Source organism: Zerene cesonia, chromosome Z, assembly GCF_012273895.1.
Source record: "Zerene cesonia ecotype Mississippi chromosome Z, Zerene_cesonia_1.1, whole genome shotgun sequence".
NCBI lineage: Eukaryota > Metazoa > Arthropoda > Insecta > Lepidoptera > Pieridae > Zerene > Zerene cesonia.
In genome coordinates, this window is record NC_052122.1 from 9,413,433 (window position 1) to 9,434,995 (window position 21,563).

At 32.9% G+C, this 21,563-nt stretch overlaps 1 protein-coding gene across 1 annotated transcript in view; it reads left to right on the forward strand.

The window, feature by feature from the left end:
• Positions 1–21,563, forward strand: part of LOC119835867 (glutamate receptor 1-like) — a 139,009-nt gene that overhangs the window by 74,054 nt on the left and 43,392 nt on the right. The window contains exons 4-5 of the mRNA XM_038360924.1: positions 7,922–8,049; positions 19,569–19,695. Of these exons, the coding sequence (XP_038216852.1) occupies positions 7,922–8,049; positions 19,569–19,695 (255 nt within the window). The remainder of the gene's footprint in view (positions 1–7,921; positions 8,050–19,568; positions 19,696–21,563) is intronic.

The window sequence follows — 21,563 nt, forward strand, 5'->3', positions numbered from 1 at the left end:
GTTTGTTAGACAAAATAATTGTGTTTAACAATAAACTAAGCCGCCTAAATATTGTCACAACTAGATGTCTAACGAGGCCCCACCAACCACCAGCTTTGATAAAAAAAGTATAATCAAAATCGGTTCAACTAGTAAAAAGCTATGTGGTAACAAACACAAAAAATACAGTCGAATCGGGAATCATGTTCTTTTTGAAGTCAATTAATAAAAAAACAAATTAAGATTTAGCCTGTTCGAGACAGTTACACATAATGTGGCTTCCTATTGACGAATTTTTTCTATCGGTTTAGTAGATTCAGGGATTACTTCCAACGTCCCAAACTCTCACATTTTCAAACTGAACCTTACAGTAATACCATAATTCAGATTGAATTATCTAAATCCCTTAAAATATGCTTGTTTTTAGAAACAATTAGTGAAATATAGCCGACAGTCAATATATAATGAAGGGTAAAAAGCAGAGGTCTTAAGATATAGAATCAGCATAAAATCATATTTTATAATTCCGGTGCAGTTTACCTGGAAACATGCCAGGATCAATTTAATCTTTGTACTTCTCGTTGTGGTCAATTTCCTTTCGCAAGTTTCATATTCCGTCCTGGAGTTTGTATAAAATTCACTTCTTTTCTCATGCTGTTCCTTCCAATATTTTTTCTGTAATTCGTTATATTCTATTTACATTTTATTTATTAACTAGCTGTTGCCCACAGTACTTATATGTTTTCATAGTACAAAACATTCATTCCCTTGGGGTAAGAATTTATGAAAATCCTTTCTTTGCAATTGTCTACTTCACAACATCTATCTGCATCATAAAATGACTGCTTCCTTCTATTAATTGTCCTTTGATCACACATCCATCTATGTAAATACATACAAATAACATTTTGATTGTGTATCTACACAAAATGTCTTCACTAAAAACTTCGAAACAAAGTTCTCACTCATTAGCGAACAAATCACTACCTAAACTTGTACCAATTAGTATTAATTCGACAACAAACACTTTACACAACTTCGTATATCTAATCACGAAGGCACAAGGACTAATTTACAACAAACTTCCATAACATTCCGATCTTCGCTTAGTGTTAGCGATAATTTGACAACTTCAAAGTATCATTACGGCACTTCAGATATTGAGCAGATGTTGCTAGTGGTGAATAAATGAGCCCATGGAGTTTGGGGTCCACAGCATGAGGTAGGGTGCGAAACTTTTAACCACGGCAAGGAAGCATTTCCACTCGGTAAGGAATTATTAAGACCATTACAACATCTATATGTTATATATATGCCATAGTTATAAACTCATACTTTTTCAAATATCACTTATTTTTGGCGTCGATTTCGACTTATCTTTTGCTTTTAGAATCCTGCTTTTTTGGTTTAAAGAAAAGTTAAATTATTAATGAAAAAAGATGTAGATGATTTGGGACTCTCTTCGTTTTCTGAAGGCGGAATAATGAAATTTTTAATACATCACTGTTATCTGCATTATCCGTCATAGGAGGCCTGTGTCCCAGCAGTGGGAACCTGTATGGGCTGATGATGATGATGATGATGATGATCTGCATTATCAGCATATCAATGTGGAATTAAATAAATAAATAAATAAACTGTCAGAAACATACAACATATCTATAAAATTGTATTGATTCTGTCAAATTGTTTTTTTTTTCTTATTTATTCAGTTCCCCATCAGCAACTAATCTGGTGGTCATGGGAGAACCAGTAAATTATATCCTTTCATTAATTTTTTTTAACCGAAAAAAATCAAAACGAAGTTTTCTCAATATAAATCTAATTTCGTTTCACACATTCCACTTATAAATGTTCGCATTCTAAACAGTATATTTGATTCAATACAAATCTAGGTCACATTTCCCCCAAATAAACATTTTCGAATACCTAAAAAGGCCTAATAAAATCAAATTCATGAAACATTATTCCGGAGTATGTAATTTCACGGACCTTTTATTAGATGCTTCATACAATCGTACCTCGGAAGATAAACATCGGTTAAAATACGTTAGGAAAGGAAAAAAACCCATCCCGTTTTCTTTCTATTAACAATTCACTTGTGGGTTTTTGCGAGGAATATTGAAAAGAGGTCGGAATCATCTTTCCTACCACGCACGCATTACTGCTCTCAGTGCTCCCAAATATTGTGGGATCGTCCTGTTGAAATATGGATGCGGTAATAAAAAAAGCAAACACACCCGGTGGCCGCAGGGGCCTCATTGCTAGCTTAGTCACGTTTGACCACTGAAAGCCTCGCCAAGAGTCGACCTTACATTCTTGGCAATTGGTCGCATAACGAGATAGCAATGCCTTCTGGATTTTGTTTGTCCAATAGCGTCAATTGCTCATTTTAAGACAGTTCATCGGTTTTAATTATTACTATCAAGGAAACGTGGTTTCTGTATATTAAACATAGTTAAAAGACAAAAAGCACGTTTTAATGATAGAATCAACTATTATATATCAAATATTGGAATCAATTAATTAACAATATATTAGTTAAATGTGTAAAAAATGTGAACCGCTTTTCTTTAAATGGTAAAAAAACAACTGAATAATATTTTTACTTGTGTGAGAAAGTACGAGTTAAAATAACAGTATGACCAAATATCAGTGATCATGAATGTAAATATATTATATTATAACAAGCATTTTACAATTTCCTATATATAACCGTATTTATGTCGAAAACTATTATCTGAATAACGCGATTCAATGGCTATTCCCCATTGATAACTGTGAATAGACTTGGCGTATTAAAATTGCAATTCATTTGTTTAATTCAAGCTTTGCTCCAGAGCGTCAGGCACTTAATATTCTCTATCGGTTTCCAATAGAAAATCCGTTGTAAAAAATATTTTTATTTATAAGCGCTTTCCGTCGATCGCGCCGTTTTAAAATTGATTACGTTTCAAACATAAAAATACCGAATTTCATTATCTTCTTTCCCATAAATCTTTAATAAAAAAAGTTAAATATGTATTATATTTATCCCAAACAACTTTTTGGTTTTACAGGATGTGTTTTTCTTGAAAACTTCTGTAATTCCATTCTTTTGGAAGTAATTTGAGAGGGAAAGATATTTATTACGCTCATTATGCTATTTTGTTCATTGCGATACCGCAAGACAATGTATATATATATATATATATATATATATATATATATATATATATATATATATATATATATATATATATATATATATATATATATATATATATATAATAGATACAAATTGATATGTCAATTAATATGCATTACTAGAAAAGGTAATCTTTTTATATGCGTAAATCAGTCCATATTTTGTCAATACAACAAATAAAAAAGTGATCTATAATTGAGAAAAAACATGTGAATATCTTTGATAGCTTTTATTGAATATAATTAAGCATACACGTACAATTCAACAGAATTTTCAACCGTATTGAAAAAAAACTGTATTTTTTGCCTTTGTTACAACAAGGCTTCCCGCTGGTTAAACCGATTCTGATGTTTAAGCCTCCCGTTTGTTCCCAATTCTTATGTGTGCGCACATCATTAGTTAAATAAAAATACTATTAATATTGCGCCATATAAGCGTGTGTATGTGTGTGTTATATCGCTCAGTTAGCACACGGCTACGTTTTGACGCTAGGTCCCAACTCTTCGTGTGGGGCGGTACTCTGCTCTGTTGACACTAAAACGAACCTACGCTCACTCGTATTTTTCCATTGAAGTAACACTAGAACATTGTTATTGCTTTTCACAGCAGTGGACATTGCAGTCAAATAGATTCTCTATTTTGTTTGATCTTAACATTTATGTGCCATAAAATAGGAGTGGGGGAACTTAAACAGCTCTTCTTAAACAATAATATAAGTACTACATTATTATTGATCCAAATATGTCGAATCTAATAGATAAGAACAGCGAAACATTACCGAAAGTTCCAATAGCGTTTAATATCTTTCACTAATTGTAGTTGTCTTGTCAGCTACAATTCCATGAATTCATCAATAATTATTAGAAAATGATTATTATGTAACAATCATCAAGAAGACATTAAGAATATGCAAAAATGTTGCTTTTAAACAAACCGTCACAAAAACTATTGTGGGAGTCGTGCACGCTTCGGCACGAATTAGGCCAGCTCGCACCGGGGAAGTACCACACGCCCACAGAAAACCGGCGTGAAATAGTGGCATGCCACTGTGTTTCGTACGGTGAGTGGGGGAGCCGGACGCCCATTTCCTTTTCCTCACCCGTCCCAGTCCATTCCTTCTTTCCAGTCGTTAATCCTTTCCTTTTCCTTTACCCCTTAAAAGCGGGCAACACCTTTGCAGAGGCACTACCTCTGCGAATGTTCATGGGCGGTGGTGATCGCTTACCATCAGGCGAACCACCAGCCCAGTGCCCGCTATGACATAAAAAAAAACAGTCAAATTAAAAAAAAACGGTCGTCCAGTAACAAACATATCTCGTGTTATTCTGTTTTATATCAAACAATCATTACATAAACGAGATAGAACACCCTGTATTTTCAGATATGACTTCAGTAAATGTTGACACGAACTCAAGATATCCGAGCTAACAATTTAGACACCCGAAATTTGTTTGATATGATTACTAGTCCACACTATATGTTATTTGCTGAACAATATTTTTAGTTGTACGATTCAATCCTGAATCTTGTTATAAATACTTAGTAATAGTTGTGCGTTTTATTGTTATTGATAGATGTAAAGTTTGTAATATTAGGGGTTAAAATTTAACACAGTGAAATTCATTAGATAAGCAGCGTTTATACATTAACTCACATGATAATTTAAGTGTTAAAAATCTATTTTAGTTGAATATAAGTATGTATAAAATTTATAAATTCAATACAAAAGAAAGAAAAAGCTATTTAGTTGTTATATCCTCTGATAAGACATTAGTATTGTAGTAGTGTTATCTTGCTACATAATTAAAGGCGTAACTTTGTATTTACTATTGGCCATAAATTACGATTCGTATTAATGCACATTCATATCTAAATCAATCTTATAGTGTTGTAACTACAACAGATATAAATGTACGCTTTAAAAGTTACTCAAAGCCGAACATTATTAGGTCTCGTTCGCACCACAGAGAGTATTAAAAACTAGAACCATTTTCATTTCCCAAGATATATCATGAAGCCGCGAAGTTCATTGATTTCGGATTACTGACTCAAAGCGCAAGGTGTTAGCGCGCTGTAAATCAAATGCAGTCACCGTCATTCATTCTTAAAGCGCCTTCATACGTTGCGATTCGATATCGTACCAGGATGATGTTTGACTGAGTTGTACGACGAAAGAATATCGGTCGTTGATCTGTTTTCTTAAGTATTAATAAATAGTCATAAACTACGCTTCAGACGTCTGGTTTCTTATCTGAATTTAGCTTAAAATTGGCATTAAAAAACTGTATACAGTAAGTCTAAGAACAAAAGCTCATATTGCTCTAATTTACTAACCAAGCATGAACTATTAATGTATGTAAGATTTCACTTAAATATATCTTTAAGTATTAAATATGAATAAAATCGATTTCACAATTAAATCATCTTCATATATAAACAAATACAACTACTATCATTAGCATCAGCAAGCCTTTTTAGTATTTATACGTTGTGAAAACTAATCATGGTTCTACAAACGTCCTTCATTGATGAATGAGGACATAACTGTTATTTCAATTACATAAGTTTTATATTTTGAAATGGATGGAATGAATGACTGGACGTGGGAAATAATTACGTTATAAGCGCATCGTATCGGACAGTCTAAATGCGCTCAAATACACTCTATAGTACTTTTATGCTCCCACGCCGAAATCAATATTCGATGGTATGACAACGACGCTCCGAAAGCCGGATAATTCACCTGTGATAATTCACATGTAAATTCCCTTTTGTACAGTAACTGTGCGGGGTTTTTTTATTGAGGCGCGTGATAATGAGAACTTGCTGTGTCAAAACTTTATCGAACTATACTATAGCTCATTAGATTCAATTTACTTATAGAAATAAATGTATGAGGAGCGTTTGTTACGGTAATTAATATAGCATTAAATAAAGAGTCGGGCTAAAAATTTTAATATATGTAGTATATGTAGTCTTTAGAGTAAATGTGATTAAATGCATAATTAATATTATATATAATGTACCACACTGATTTATAGTCTCTACTAATAATATAAGGCTGATGAGTTCTGTTTTTGTTTGGTCTAAGAGTTCATATCAGTAACTACAAGACCGATTTCAAAACTTCTTTCATCTTTGGACATATATGCGAAGACTGGCTAGACCGATAGTTTAATGTAATATGACAACTATTTTGATAAATATTCCATCGATTTTAACTAATATATGACAAACAATATATTGTTAAAAAATAAAAATAAAACAAAATATATGCCATCAATATAATGATTGTTATAACAAACAAATTATAACGTAAAACGATAAAATTAATATTGAAATTATATGATTTCTTAATTAAGCGACTGAATTAAATTGATGATTGAATTTTGTCGACTTAACGGAAATTAAGATGATAACGATCCTTTTCGTGAAACTGTATAATCCTAATTTGACCTTTAAATTTGACTGCCTACAAAGTATTTAACACGATACTCTATTTAATTTGAGTAGTATTAATCTGCTTAATAAAGAAAAAGTTATAAACGGTAAAATATTTAACGTGATGCAGGATTGAACCCACGTCCTTCGTTTTACCGTGGAGGCGCCTTATCGCCGACACTCGTTAAAAAAATAAATTTGTTAGCGTATAATTAAAAAAATACTTTTGTAATCTGTGTTGTGTTACAATATTGGAATACGATAATACCAAATAAATTTTTGAGAATTTGAAAAGACCGTGATCCCGGGTGGAATCGAGATGGGCAGCTCGTTACACTTAATAAACATTTTTATTTATTTATTTATTTAGGTTCATCGGCTGTTGTTGCATAAACATTTCCTCTCAATACAAAAAAAAGTTTAGTATTATACATTATATGCACAACAATTAAAGATAAACACAACATTCAACAAAAACAAACAAGTATAACTAAGGTAAAACATAACATTTATAAATGATAATGCATTTTATGAGTATATTGTTTACTAATACGAATTAATCACATAATAACAAAATTTATACCTCTTTAGACATTTTTTTATTGACTCTGATTGTACATATAAAATGTCTTTCGAACACAGTAATGATTTTAAAAACCAGAAACACATCGTACAGACGCTAAAAAATTTCGTAAAATATTGAATAGATTTCAAAATAAATTTTTTGCTATATTTCTAACATCCCAACATACACTGCATCCAAATGCCCATTCAAAGTAAACATCAAATTAAAAAGAACAACGCAAATTAGAATTCATGTATGTAAAAATAAAATCCACTGCAAATACCAACGAAATACCGAACCGTGCTAAGCTTCTGGAATAATGGTTAAAAAACTTTTGCCGTTTTTTCGGCAATGCTCAGTTTCGTCACTTTTTCCAACCCGATAATGCTGGCGTAAAAATAAACAAAACCTCAGGATTTTTTGGTTCCAAGCAAAATCTATTGAACGAAAATGCTCATTATATATTTTTTGAGTTATGTGTAAAGTAACATAGAAGATGTATATCTAAATCCATTTAGATTAGATTTACTTCGTAGTGAATTTAATAAAAAATATATATTAATGGACATATCCTCTTCTAGAACGATAAAAAGTTTTGTGCTATAATACTGCGTAATGAATCGAATTAATTCTATCCAATCTATTTTTTTTTTTTAAATGTCCCAATTCCTTAATTAATCACATTGTTAAGACACTATAGCATGTAAACGATATAACTCAAGGAAATTCCATCCAATATTTGTTTACAGTTTGCAACCAGTACACCCGCGGTGCTGTCGCCATGCTCGGCTCCGTGCCATCGGACTCCTTCGACACCCTCCACTCGTATGCTAATACGTTCCAAATGCCGTTCATCACACCCTGGTTCCCTGAGAAGGTAAGACTGTATTATACAATTTTATTGTTCATCTATCTCAAAATTTAAAACAGAATGTTCAGAATAACGGTAAGATTTCGATACATCATATTTCGTTTCCAGTTCAGTCAATAAATGCTTGGCAGAGGCCATTAGATCCCTTGAGATGACTTAATGAAGGTACCTAATCAATGATTACTTTCACGCAAGAATGATTATGTATGTGTAAGCATACGCTATTTGAAGCATAATAGATTTGCGACGCTATTTCTCATTAAAACACCAAATTCGACTTTCATATAGTTGCCTGACCCGTTTGAGCTCACCGTATTGTCTCTCCCACGACATGCGAAAAGCGTAGCTCGAAATCCAAGTAAGTCTTAATTCCCCAAACGAAACATAGAGTACGTGTCAAGATTCAAAATGGCTCCACTTGATACATGACGTATTCGAGTGTTAAATCAGCAAGACGTTAGTTAATCGGAGCGATCTGTTGCGGTGACTTCAATTACCAACGTCCTTCAGTGCTAAGCCATTTCGGCGATCACCAGGCCTTGGCTTAACAAATGGTGTGGGAATCAATCTCTATTAAAGTAGCGTGATTTTGATAATAGTTATTGGAAGTACGGCAAAAACTTTTGGCTTGTTCGTGTTTACGTTTACGAGTAGTCTAGCAGCATTATACAGTGGAATTGTTTGGTAGACTATATACTAAAATCATGTTTAGATTACAATGATGCTATTTGCTCTTTCTGAAAATTAGCATTTATGAAAAGCATGAGATATCTCGTTGTACGTTGTTCTGATTATAATTATTATTATCTATACTAATTAGTTACCTTATAAAGTACCGCGTGTAATAAATTCAATTGTATCCTATGAAAAGTTGTTGATCTGTGGTATAATTTTATACGTAATAAAAAAACATTCATATTACAAATACAGACTATATTTTATACATACTTTATCTATTTACGTTTATCTGTTACAGAACGAAGTTGTGGTATAATAAACAATTTAAAAGTTAGCAAATACTATTTGCTATGTGGTGATATTTTTCTCCTTTCGCACACCACACGAAATCCCCTATAATGAACCTAAGTATAGTCGTCTCGTAAGCGTATCGTAATAGTACGTATACAAGAAACGTCTCTAACGATACGCTGCCATAAGCTTCATGTACGGACTTGTTTGACAATGTATAAGCTCGTAATAATAGTTTTCGTCTTCTACGTGTAGGACGATAATAATTATATTTATTTATTCCCTCGTCAGTATGATCGCAACTGCCTGCAACAACAAGCGAGACTCTGGGTGGGACCGATTATAGCGACGTGTCATAGTCCGGGGAGATATGGCCAATACATATGATTTACCTTCACAAACTTCTCTTGCGCGATTCAGAGTTAGAGTTTTCATTCATTACGTAAAATTGAATTTGAATGTATATAGTACTAGTCGACGAGCATTCAATTTACTGTTGTAATTAAACAAGTCAATATCACTGAACTTAGATATAAAGAGTGAAACAAGCTTACCTATAGAATTATAGTATATGTCTCTTTTGCGAGCCGAGAAAACTTCACATTTACAAATACGCAAGTGAAGGTAATTAACTATTTACAGCGTAAGCTTTTGAACTTAATTTATTCAACTTATTACATGCGCTAAGAACAAAGACGTCCTATGAAATGTATTTTGTGCAAAATAATTAACGAGTTTTGAGATTCCATTCGCAAAAACGAATGCGCTGCAGAATGTACTTAAACCATTAACGAGAGACCTAGCAACGGAGCCATTTTCTTACCACGTGCTATATGATCTAACTTATAATATGCAGCGGTCTCATACAATCGTGTATATATTTGCTTTTATGGGTAGAAAAAACAAAGGTTTTTAATTCTTATCTCCGATTTTGACGCAACATTCACTTCATGAGATGATCCTATGACGCTTAGGCTTAAACGTAGTGTAATTTAATAACTTTTTACCTGACCGCGAAAGGTGAGATGTATTTTTCTAGTGTAACTATGCATCTGTATTTATTTGACACACCACAGAGCCTAAACGGCATATTTTTATATGAGACTAGCTGCGCCCCGCGGTTTCACCCGCGTAAGTCCGTATCTAGAAAATCGTGATAAAAAGTTGCTTATATGTTATTCCAGTTGTCCAGCTGTCTTCGTACCGAATTTCGTTGCAATCGGTTCAGTAGTTTTTTCGTGAAAGAGCAACAAACGCACACACATCCTTACAAACTTTCGCATTTATAATATTAGTAGGATGTCATTAGATTCGTCCTAATCTTAAGAGTGATAAGTGATAATATAATATTTATATGATATTAGTGATACATAAAAATTAAAAAAGCAAAGTCCAACAGGTTTGACGTCAAATAGTGAAAAAATATATCTATAAATCCGAATAGAGTCTGTAAAATTCGTTATAGGTAAAAGTTATAAGTAAACCAAATAGTTTTGCATGTCTACATTATGTATTTATCATTATAAAACCGTCTGGTTCTGTTGGCCACTAGATTGGTGTAAACCAAGCAATAGAAGTTAACTAGACGAGAATTATACGGGTCATTTCATTGGTAGATCACTGGCCTGCATCATTTGCTTTGTACATTTGTGATAACGAGTAACGTTATATCAAAATATCGCATATATAGTGTTTTACTATTGATTATTCATGCTTTTAATACTCATGTACTGATTGAGTCTGTATTTTTATTATTATTATGTGTATCTCTCCATAATACTCGGGTACTTCCAGAAGGAAAGCACCCGGGCTTTTGCTCACGGTGAAGACTTACGTGGGGACACAGATCCAACACGCAGAGGCCCTTTATAGAATTTAATGTGTTATGGGACACCAGCTGCAGCCTGCCCATGACTACACTATAGAGATACAGCCCTGGGCAGTCCGCGGCCGATGTAGGACTATTGCAAAAAAATGCATGGATAAAAACTGGGCTATGGAAACGGGGTGTTCAATGGATTGGTGGGTTGGGTCTATGGGGAACTATAGGCGTCTGCCTTTTCAACTTAGAAAAATTGAAAAATAGTGACAGACGGTGACTTGCCAGTTCGGTCGATGGCTATCGCTCCCAAAAAAGTTAACTAAAATGGCAACAAGGGGGCAACACCAGCTGACTGGCTAGGGGTGTAGAGAGGTGCGGCACCGGTTTCACCATCGCAGGCCCGCAGGCCCGGATTGGGTTTCCCCGCTATTACGCCATTAGACACTTCCACCCCCTTGCATATAGCTCTTGCATCTCCACTCTGGACGATTAAGGCAAGCCAGAGGTGGGGGATCCTGAACGTCGTCATTGTTCACTCCGAACTGCCACCGAGACAGTCCGGAGGTGAGGACAGGGACCTCCCCCGGGAGAACTAAGGACCGCGGGGGCGCTACTCCCCGTCACCTCGCCAGAAGGTGCCCTGCGGGTTTATTATTATTATTATTTTTAAATCTCAAATAGATACATATTTTTCTTAATTAGTTTTCTTAGTTTTGTTTTTACATCAAGGTGTACCTACTTCTAAATTATGAAAATAGCACTTCATTCCTTATAAATAAATCTGAGATGCACTTACTGTGTCCATAATAGTTGTAATTTGTTCAGCAATACTTTTAGATTTCATTTTAAATAAATTCATCGCAATGTATATAGGTGCCACATATCTATTTAATTACACGCGATGCTGCGTGTATGTCATTAAAAGGGCGGAAATGGGTATTTGATGTTTTCAATATAATTTTTTTTATATTAGGCTTTATACAACTTAATGGCAAATGATGTTATTGGCAATCCTTCTGTCACAGATAAAATTCTGTTCAAAAACCAAATTACGTCATTTTTGACACCGTGTTTTATTAGTATTTATTGTGGGAGTCGAGCACGCTTTGGCACGAATTGGGCCCGCTCGCACCAGGGAAGTACCACACCCCCACAGAAAACCATCGTGAAATAATAGCTTGCTATTGTGTTTTATATGGTGAGTGGCGGAGCCGCCTATATCCTTTTCCCTTACCCTTCCCAGACCTTTCCTTTATTCCTGTCGTCAATTCTTTCCTAATTTAAAGTCGGCAATCCACTTGTAGAGACGTAGGGTCTGCAATTGGCCTTATGCCTTTCCAAATGTTCATGGGCGGTGGTACCGCTTACCATCAGGCGGCCCACCAGCTCCATTGCCGACTATGACATTGAATTTAATACAAACACGTGTTCTGTTAATAATTCCAATCAATTTATACATTAATTAATCTATTAAATGTAGAAGCAAGTATGAAATTAACTTAAAGACCAAAGGCTCTCTTTCAACGTTATTGCTCCAACGACACCAGTAATTTGCAAATTAATATTAGAAAAGAGAGAAGGTTCCAGAAATTCACGATCACTCGAGAGGATGTTTGCTTTAGACGATCTAAAAGCTAAGGCTATTTATATAGTTCGTTCGTTTCATACTTCGAGATTGCTTGGTAAGTAGAGTCTTGGCAATGTCGATAATGCAAGCATAGGATGCAATTAGCTGTGAGTAATTTTTGAGCATACACTCCTTAGGGCTTAATAAGATTAAAACAATATTTAAAGTATGTTAAAATATTCATTGTGTGGTCATCTTATATGACGTACATTGATGCGAATAGGTAGGTTTATTAGCCATTCATTAGGGCATTGGTGAATAAATATATTCAATTGTACGTAACAAACAGCACTGTAAAATATCATCGAAATTAGATAAGCAATTCGCGTATCAAACATCCACCCATCAAAACTCAAAAAGCACAAAACAAACTTAGCTATATCTGTATTTTTATAACCATACAGGAAGATAAAAATGACGACTGGGAATAACACAAATCACAACGAAGTTATAGGGGGTCGAAAATCGCCTGAAATGCTCCGAGAAAATGACGTTACGGTCGCGCTGTTTTTTTTTGCTCGACTTGGCGGCAGATTAAATTATCTTATTCAATAATTATTGTATTACGTTATTCCAAAATTACAGTATTTATCACCAAAATTTATAATTTTACCCATAAACACTACCTAATAATGTCATCCAATAATACAACTGACAATTTTTATTAACCCTTCTACCCAAGTAATAAAATCCATCAACAACAACACAAACGAACAGGGAATATATCGGGACAAAATATGTTTTATGGGCTTGGTATAACGAGAGCGAAGACGAAACATTTCTGTATCCTGAATAATGTATACAGTTTGAATTTCGATGCCAGGTTAATGCCATTCGATAGATGTATCGGGTTACTGCATTTCAATGGTCTCGGGATAACACGTCTTTTAAAGCTAATCTGCGGGTGATATACAGAAATATTAAATTTATAAATTTGGAGAGATCTTGGCGGCGGCTTTGTCTTTTATTTATTGTTTCAATGTCATTTTAAATCGCTGAGTCGTCTTCCATAACAGCTGACAATTACCAGCATCCTGCCTGCAGTGCCGACCTTGATCAGGTTGTTTACCCATCTAGACGGAGGACGCATTTAAATTAATTAATCATACTAATAATTTTTTAAAAATACTTCCAAACCAAAACGTTTGTCATATTCTTCATAAGACGACCACATAAACACATCATTGTTTTTTGAAGTAAGGTTAGGATTAAGGTTAGGTTAGGATTTAACTTCGATGCTTATTAGGTACATTGATTAAGTCAGCGAGTTTTCAATAAATCTTATAAATAAACACTTAATGTTTTGTTCGTATTGTCTCTGTACCTATTGATAAAGGAGATAATATTGTCGGATATCAATTGTGTTTTAATATTCTGTTGGATGAATAATGGTCAGTTAATATAAAGATGTCGCTTTTCATAACTTATCAAAACTTGTTTAGCTATCGAATCTTAAAAATGTCGAATCATTTAGAAACCGCGCATATTACAGATGTTTCTACTAGATACTAATATTAAACACTGTCTCTCCTTTTGATTCCTAACAATATATACATAAATGAGTAAAAATAACCCACGATTTAAAGTGAAACCTTTCATTTCAATTCCTTGTCATTTGTGATACAAATTAAATTCTTGAACAGAGAATTTGGTTTAAAATAATATACCGTAAAATTCCAACAATATCAAGCTTACCTTGGCCCTAATCAATAAACAGTATTATATTGTAGACGTTTAAAAGATCAAAGAGGACGTTTTAGTCAAAATTAAATTTCACGGGAAGTCAAATAAATTGTGTCATTAAGAAAAAAGGCAGGGGCAAAAATGCTTCTTTCACATTTGCCCTTTAATGTTTTAATATTGTCATAATCTTTTATGGAGCTCGTTTTGAGCGTTGAGTAGTTTAGAAAGGAATGTATATTGGTTTACAAATTTGTTTTTTTTTTGTAAATGAAAATTAGAATAAATAAATCAAATTGTTAACGGTGTTTTTTAATAACTTCAGGATATGAAACAAAGCTCATTAAAGACATTCTAATATTTGCTTCAATAAATCATTAGGTACTTTATCTTATTGCCCATCGATAATTTTACCTCATACCGATATCTTCCTGTTTTTTGTTTTTGCATTATTTGCATATTGCCACTTATTCCAAAACAAACAACCTCCTTTCATGGGGTATTTCTAATGTTGAGGATAATGTCTTAAATTTTTATCATGCTATGGATATCATATCGTACGGGTTAGAGTCGAGCATGTTTCGGCACGAATTGGGCCAGTTCGCCCCCGGGAAGTACCACACCTCCAAAACGGGCGTGAAATAAAAGACTACAATTCGTTCTTAAAATGCGTTTTCTTTATAAACTACCTCTGCTTATGACTGCCTAGAAGAATCTACTAACAATCGATAAGATTCTAATTTAAATGCTATCAGCATACCGTGGTTATTGCGAAAATGCGCGTGAAATTTAAAGTTACTCGAAAAATTAAGCCGGGTCAGCTAATCCTACTGATATATAATATCAAGTTAAAGTTTCTAAGAATATATGGATGTGTGTTATTCTTTCAAGGAAAAGCCTCTATTCGGATCTATATGACATAGATTATAGTATTATTTATAGTATGTGTAAAAAATATTCTTGCCGGGAAACACGCGAGTGTAGTACTCAAACAGTGGATATTACTCCGATATTAAAACACTCATCTATTCTACTCCATAAAACAAAAACTAAATTCACGAATATTTATACGTAGCGCCAATCATTCGATATAATTCAAAACGTTCATTAAATGTCAATAAAACAAACAGAGATATTAAGTGAAAATCACATAAATTGTGTTCACCGCAAATTAGTTTGCGTTACGATGCTAGGGAACCGTTTGTACACTAAACTTACACAGGAGACATGACTGCGCTGTGCAGCCGAGAAAAGCAATGAATTCCTAATTAATTTCTAAATACTTGATAGTTTAACAATGCAAATATATGTTGCATCCATTGTATTAATTGTTTTAAATAGAGTCAATCGATTTATAACACCATAGAAAAGGATCATACTCAAATCATCAACATTTATTTAATTTATGAACTCCGATTTCTAAATTTACTCTATCAATCAGATAATTTTATTGAAAGACTATTTATTACCTAGTCCCATGATCCCAGGTCATGAGGATCATGGAATACTTACTAGAGGAATCTACTTTACAACCTAATATCATGAATGATACTCTGAAAAAAGACCTAGAAAGTAAACATGAGTACTTATTGATTTCATTACCAAGTCCCATCGTGTTAAGTGTTTTTGATGCGTCATTACATTTTCAAGTACTTTTTTAGATCTAAACAGAAAAAGTAGCATTGTTTATTTAGTTTTATTTATATTGGAATATCTAAATGCCGTAATAGACATATATTTTAGAAAAAAATACACGTACATTTTTGGGAATGTTTAATGCTAACCAAATACGAAAGATCCGCTTTGTACAGATTTTCCTCTGTTTGCACATAGTTGCATACTCATCACCGGCCATGTTGCAAATGCTTATGATCAAATGCACACACGATGTAGGGTGGAATTTTGTGATATCACCTGATGGGGAAAGACCCTTAACAATATAGGTGGATAATTTTACTACAGAAAAAATCCGTTGAAAATAATGATAACTGCAGATTTTTCGGAAATCTTAGCATATAATTTTATATTATTATTTGTGTCAAAAAAATTTTAATACATGCTTTGCTTTTTGTAAAGATTGCTATCAGTATCTAAGAGTTCATTCTCTTCAGTTGGTGGTTATATAAAATTCGACCCTATACATCTTTCTATTAGTAGGTTAGGAGAGATGTATACGGTAATATTGTTTAGGGGATACGAGTACACATAATCAAAAGCGTATTAGTAGTTTATATAATTAATTATAAAGTCGATTGCGAGTTGGGAAAAAAATTACATATCATTACTTCCATTTCAATAACTGCCCAGCTATTTAAATGATATTTCCCAAAAGTTATGTAACCGCATTTACCGTTAAAATTTTCAGAAAAGAAAAGAATAATTATTTGCAATTCCCACGTTTATGGCGTAATATTTTGTTCAAACTAAGACATTTTTTAACGTGGAAAATTTCCTTAAAACTCCCGAAGAGAGCACTCGGTTGATGACAAAACATTTTTCGCGTTGAGTTATTGCCTTGAGAGCATTGACGGAGACTGAATTTGCATTACTTAAATATTGCAGTCAAAAATCGACCATCAATATATTTTTAAAGAGAAAATTATTGTAGCAGCCATTTTGTATTTTTGGTTTAAAATACATGGGCTCTCGGCATCGACATAGCCATTTTATTAAATTACAATCTACAATACTGAAATTCCAAGTTAAGTAAGTTTTTAAACATAATTAAAAAGGAGATCTTAAAACAAGCTGATAGTTATGGTATTTTTTAAAACAAGTCTCCAACGAAAAATCGAAGTAATAAGAAAATACAATAGTATGTTTTCCCCGTGATTCAAAAGTTTTGATTGAAGTGAACTTCATAAACAGCACAAACAAACTTTTCAGATTTACATAATATCTGCATCTTATTAAGAATTTTAATTCAAATTTAATTTCCGCTTAAAACTAATTTACTAGTGGTTGGCACTATCTTGCCTTGAGAGCTAGATATAAAACAAATAAACTTATTTATGATTTTTACTTTTGATTATCGAATAAAATATTATTTTTTCATGAATTAATGAATTACGTGTGTCATTGTTTGTCCGCTTTGGACTCTTAAACTACTCGACCGATTAGATTAAATTTGCACACCATGTGCAGTTTGATTCAGTTATATTATTTCAATTACCATAAATGCCTTCCCGGCTATATACTATACATTGTATTATTATATCTCTTAATGCATAGTTCATACTAAATCGATATACATTTTGGTGTCATCCCGAATGGCACTGCCAAATTTTTTACGAAATATGCAGTGAATATTCAGATATTAACGAAACTGAACTCAAAAACACATAATTTCGAATTTACAATTGGCAATGCTTTAGTAATTGAAGCAAATAATAATCTATTTTAAAGTTGCATTTAATGTATACCAATGCTTATTTATTCTGGCTAAAAACCTGTATTAGTGTTGTTGAAATTATCACTCGACATTATACAAAGTTTGGAGCATGTCCAAAGCCTATTTTGGCGGAAGGGTATCGTTGTATGCCTATCATGGAAAACAGTATTATCAGAATTATATTTTACATCTATTTTAGACTGCTGTTGTCGCACAGGATAAGCTGAAACTGTTTTATTTTGACAGTCGATAATACGTTGATGTCAAACTCAGTGTTTATTAACAAACTAATCTTCTAATTTCGACTTCATCCTACATGTATATGATATGTTAAACGGATTTAGTTTCAGTTTATTTCAGCTGATTTCCGATTAGCCGTTTAAGCTTGATTGACATACTAACATCCGACCATATTCAGAGACCGTCATATTCCTGCTTTAGTGGCGTTATTGGTAAACAGCATAAACATTTCAATCTCAAACGGAAAATGATATCCCATTCAACACTAATCGTATTCGCTATAAATGACGTTGTTTGACAAGGCTGCGCTTGCAGAGTTGCGTACGTTTTAACAAGATAAACAGCCTAATGTACACATCCGTATAAACATCATAAATTTCCTCCAATAATCACGTCTACCACATTTTCGTGCTGTTAATAAAGAGTTAAAAATATCATATGAATTTTAGTTAATATTACTTGTATTGTTTATATGATGAAGGTGTTTCAATACAAATTTTTGGTCGACTTTCACAATGCGTCATTTTTGAGGTGGAGGGTAAAAGAACAAAGCAAAATTAAGACTGCAGTGGCAGCCCACGTTCCAAGACTCGTGTATAAGTCAAATATTACCATTTTATATTTTTTAGATTATGTTCTTGTGTTACGCGCGTATTGTATTTTACACATTTCTCAATATATTGATCTTTTTCCTTTTATGTTGATCAGAAAATATTACAACAGAAACACGATGTTTATTTATTTGTAATGTTTAAATTATTTTATGTGTTACATTATTATCTACTAACGTAATTGATATGTGCAAAGAGAGCAATTGATGCTAATCTGTTTTCTAAAATAATTAGGAAATAACGAACTAGTCTAGGTAGAACTGGCAATCCTATTCAAATGGCCCTGAATTTTCATCATTCAATCGTACAATTTTAAATTACACAATAATAAATAACATTTATATCCTCATTGAAACAAAACAAAAAAAAACCTATTAGGATTCTTACAACGATTACTGGGTACATAAAGGAATGCGAACCGTAGGTAGCTCCATCATATTACAACAGCAATAAAATACTTCACAGAAATAATTAAAAGTTCCCCAGTGATATTGTCCGAACTTGATTGCAGTGGAATTATCAAATTAAGCAATACCAACCGACGCTGGTATTTCATCTCCCTTGAACATACACATTTTTGTAGAATTCCTACTAAGTCACCTAATAGAACAGTATAGCATTGAGTTTCTTCATTACTTGCTCTCGTGACTGGAATTTTTCATCTGTGTGTCGTACAAAGTTTTCTGTAAATTAATCTTCTACTTTCGTTTTGTGACCAGCATCTAATCACTGATAACTTTGAAGAGGTTAGCTATTTTCAGAGATAAATCCAATAGAGCCTGTGTTTTAACATCTTTTGTTCATATTCTAGCATTTCGCCCACAGCTTCGCTCGTGGGGACTGTACAGTTTTGCAGAGCATGTTCGAAATAAAAGCACTACGATATTTTTTACAAATTTAGATGCGTACATCTCATCAACTATTCATATAAGCAGAAAAACTTCTTAAAACTCTTATTTCATTTTTAAGCCCTATCCAATGATACCATTCAGCCGTTTCGGGGGAGTCTGGTTACTAACATTGTGACACGAGAATTATATATAAGAGAAAGAGAAGAGATTATACAGTAGTGATAACCGCGATATTGTCTAGAAAAAAAACTATTACTACGAAATCAAAAGCGATCTACTACTGCATGCTTCTATAAGTTAAATACTAAACAGTACATTTTAATTCCCAATATAGGTAATCCCTTCAATATCAGGGACCGACTACGCACTGAGTCTTCGGCCTGACTACCACCGCGCCATTATGGACACGATTCGTCACTATGGCTGGTCTAGCATCATTTACATCTACGATTCGCATGATGGTGAGTCCTTTAATACTACCCATATAATAAGAACGAAGTATTTTAAGTAAATTATAGCAATAAATATTTGTCTATGTAGAAATGTAAACGGACTTTAAATTGATTCTTAAGGTGGGTAAGGTTAAAGTTAATAAAAATGCAGATCAATACGTAACATTAAATAAGGTTTGAAAAAAAAAACAAAATATTAAGTATCCTTAATTAAAGGAGTCTTTTATATGCCAACATACAAACCCACAGATGAAGCTTATAAAAGCGTGTTAAATTGTTATTTACATAACCTAACAATTATAAGGAAAATCTGTTCAGCAGTGAAAACGTAATTACCTATGGAGCATTGTAATAAATTTTTTAATTCAATTACTTGAACTAAATACAAATTAACTATCAATAATGAATAATATTATTCACAATAATAACAACAGAGATTATAATTCAATTAAGGAACACCTATTTCGGTTATCAAATGGAATGCTCGATACATCCAATAATGTTCATCTCCGTTTAACATATATTGAACATTGTTACCGCTGTCTGTCTAAATAATCAAATTAGTTACGATTACAGACTATTATTTAATCCCCTCCAGCAATTTGCATTTAGAATTTCAGAGCTAATGTATTGTATTTGATGTGGCATACCAATTTTAAAAGTCATTCGTAGTAAATAGTCTAGTAGTCAATAGAATTGTCAATCAAAGTACAATTATTCAACGTCAAACTAATATTAAAGGGGAGAAGTTTTCGAAGAGGAGATTGATGTTATGTATGGGTCATTTACGCAGATACTGCTGTACTTAACAAAATGTTTGTTGGAATACATTTCGTAATATACGATATTTTATAGACGGATAACTATATGAAAATGTGTCAATAAAATACTGTTGTTTCTGATATGATGATTATACGCCATTTTGTAATGCATTCATTGAGTATTAAATGTTTTCTTTATATCGATATAAACTGCTGAAACTAATTTTTACAAACCGATCAATCAATTGGCAATTGCACTTGGCAATTATGTAAGACTAGACATTTGTCCCGACTCCGCTCTGATGTCAAAATTCCTGTTATATCCCAAGGGAGCATTTCATCGGGATAAAAAGTCAGCTGCTACCTTGTCTGTATACGAAATTTCGTCAAAATCCATTCAGTAGTTGAAGCGTGATTGAAGGACAAACATCCAAACATAGAAATTTTCCCATTTATAATATAAGTGAAAGTCAAATGAACAAAGTCACTCATAGGAAGAAATGTGTAATTGGTAATAGGTATTCCTAAATGTTTAGGGTCATATCCATATCCCATATATGTTATCGTAAACGTATCGTAAACAAATATACTTATTTTAAATGTGCGTAAAATAATCGTTGAAAGTTAATGCAATTTTTAGATATGATTTAAACTTTGACTAATTACAAAATAATTAAAATCATACGCATATCCCATGATCTAAAAATTAAAACGTACTAGGTGTAACCCGCGTCGTCTCTCGCGTGGTACCCGGATAGAAAGTATCTAATCCAGTCTACAATCCATCTCAGTACCAAATGTCATACAGATATGCTGCTTTTGCGTGAAATAAAAAAAAATAAAAAAATAAATAAAAATCATTTATTGAACAAATTATAAATCACATAGAACATGAAACCCAGACTCCTAATATAGCTTTCGATGTGTTTCAGGAGTCTGTGTCTTCCCGATACAGTACATAATAGTTCAATTTAGACACAATAAAATGTAATTGCAGATACATACATATGACATTTGAATTCTATAATTTAATATAAGTTTATAGTCTAAGATCCGGCCGCGTGATTTATACGTTCATATGTTTGATTAATAATATATAATTTTTATCAATATTTA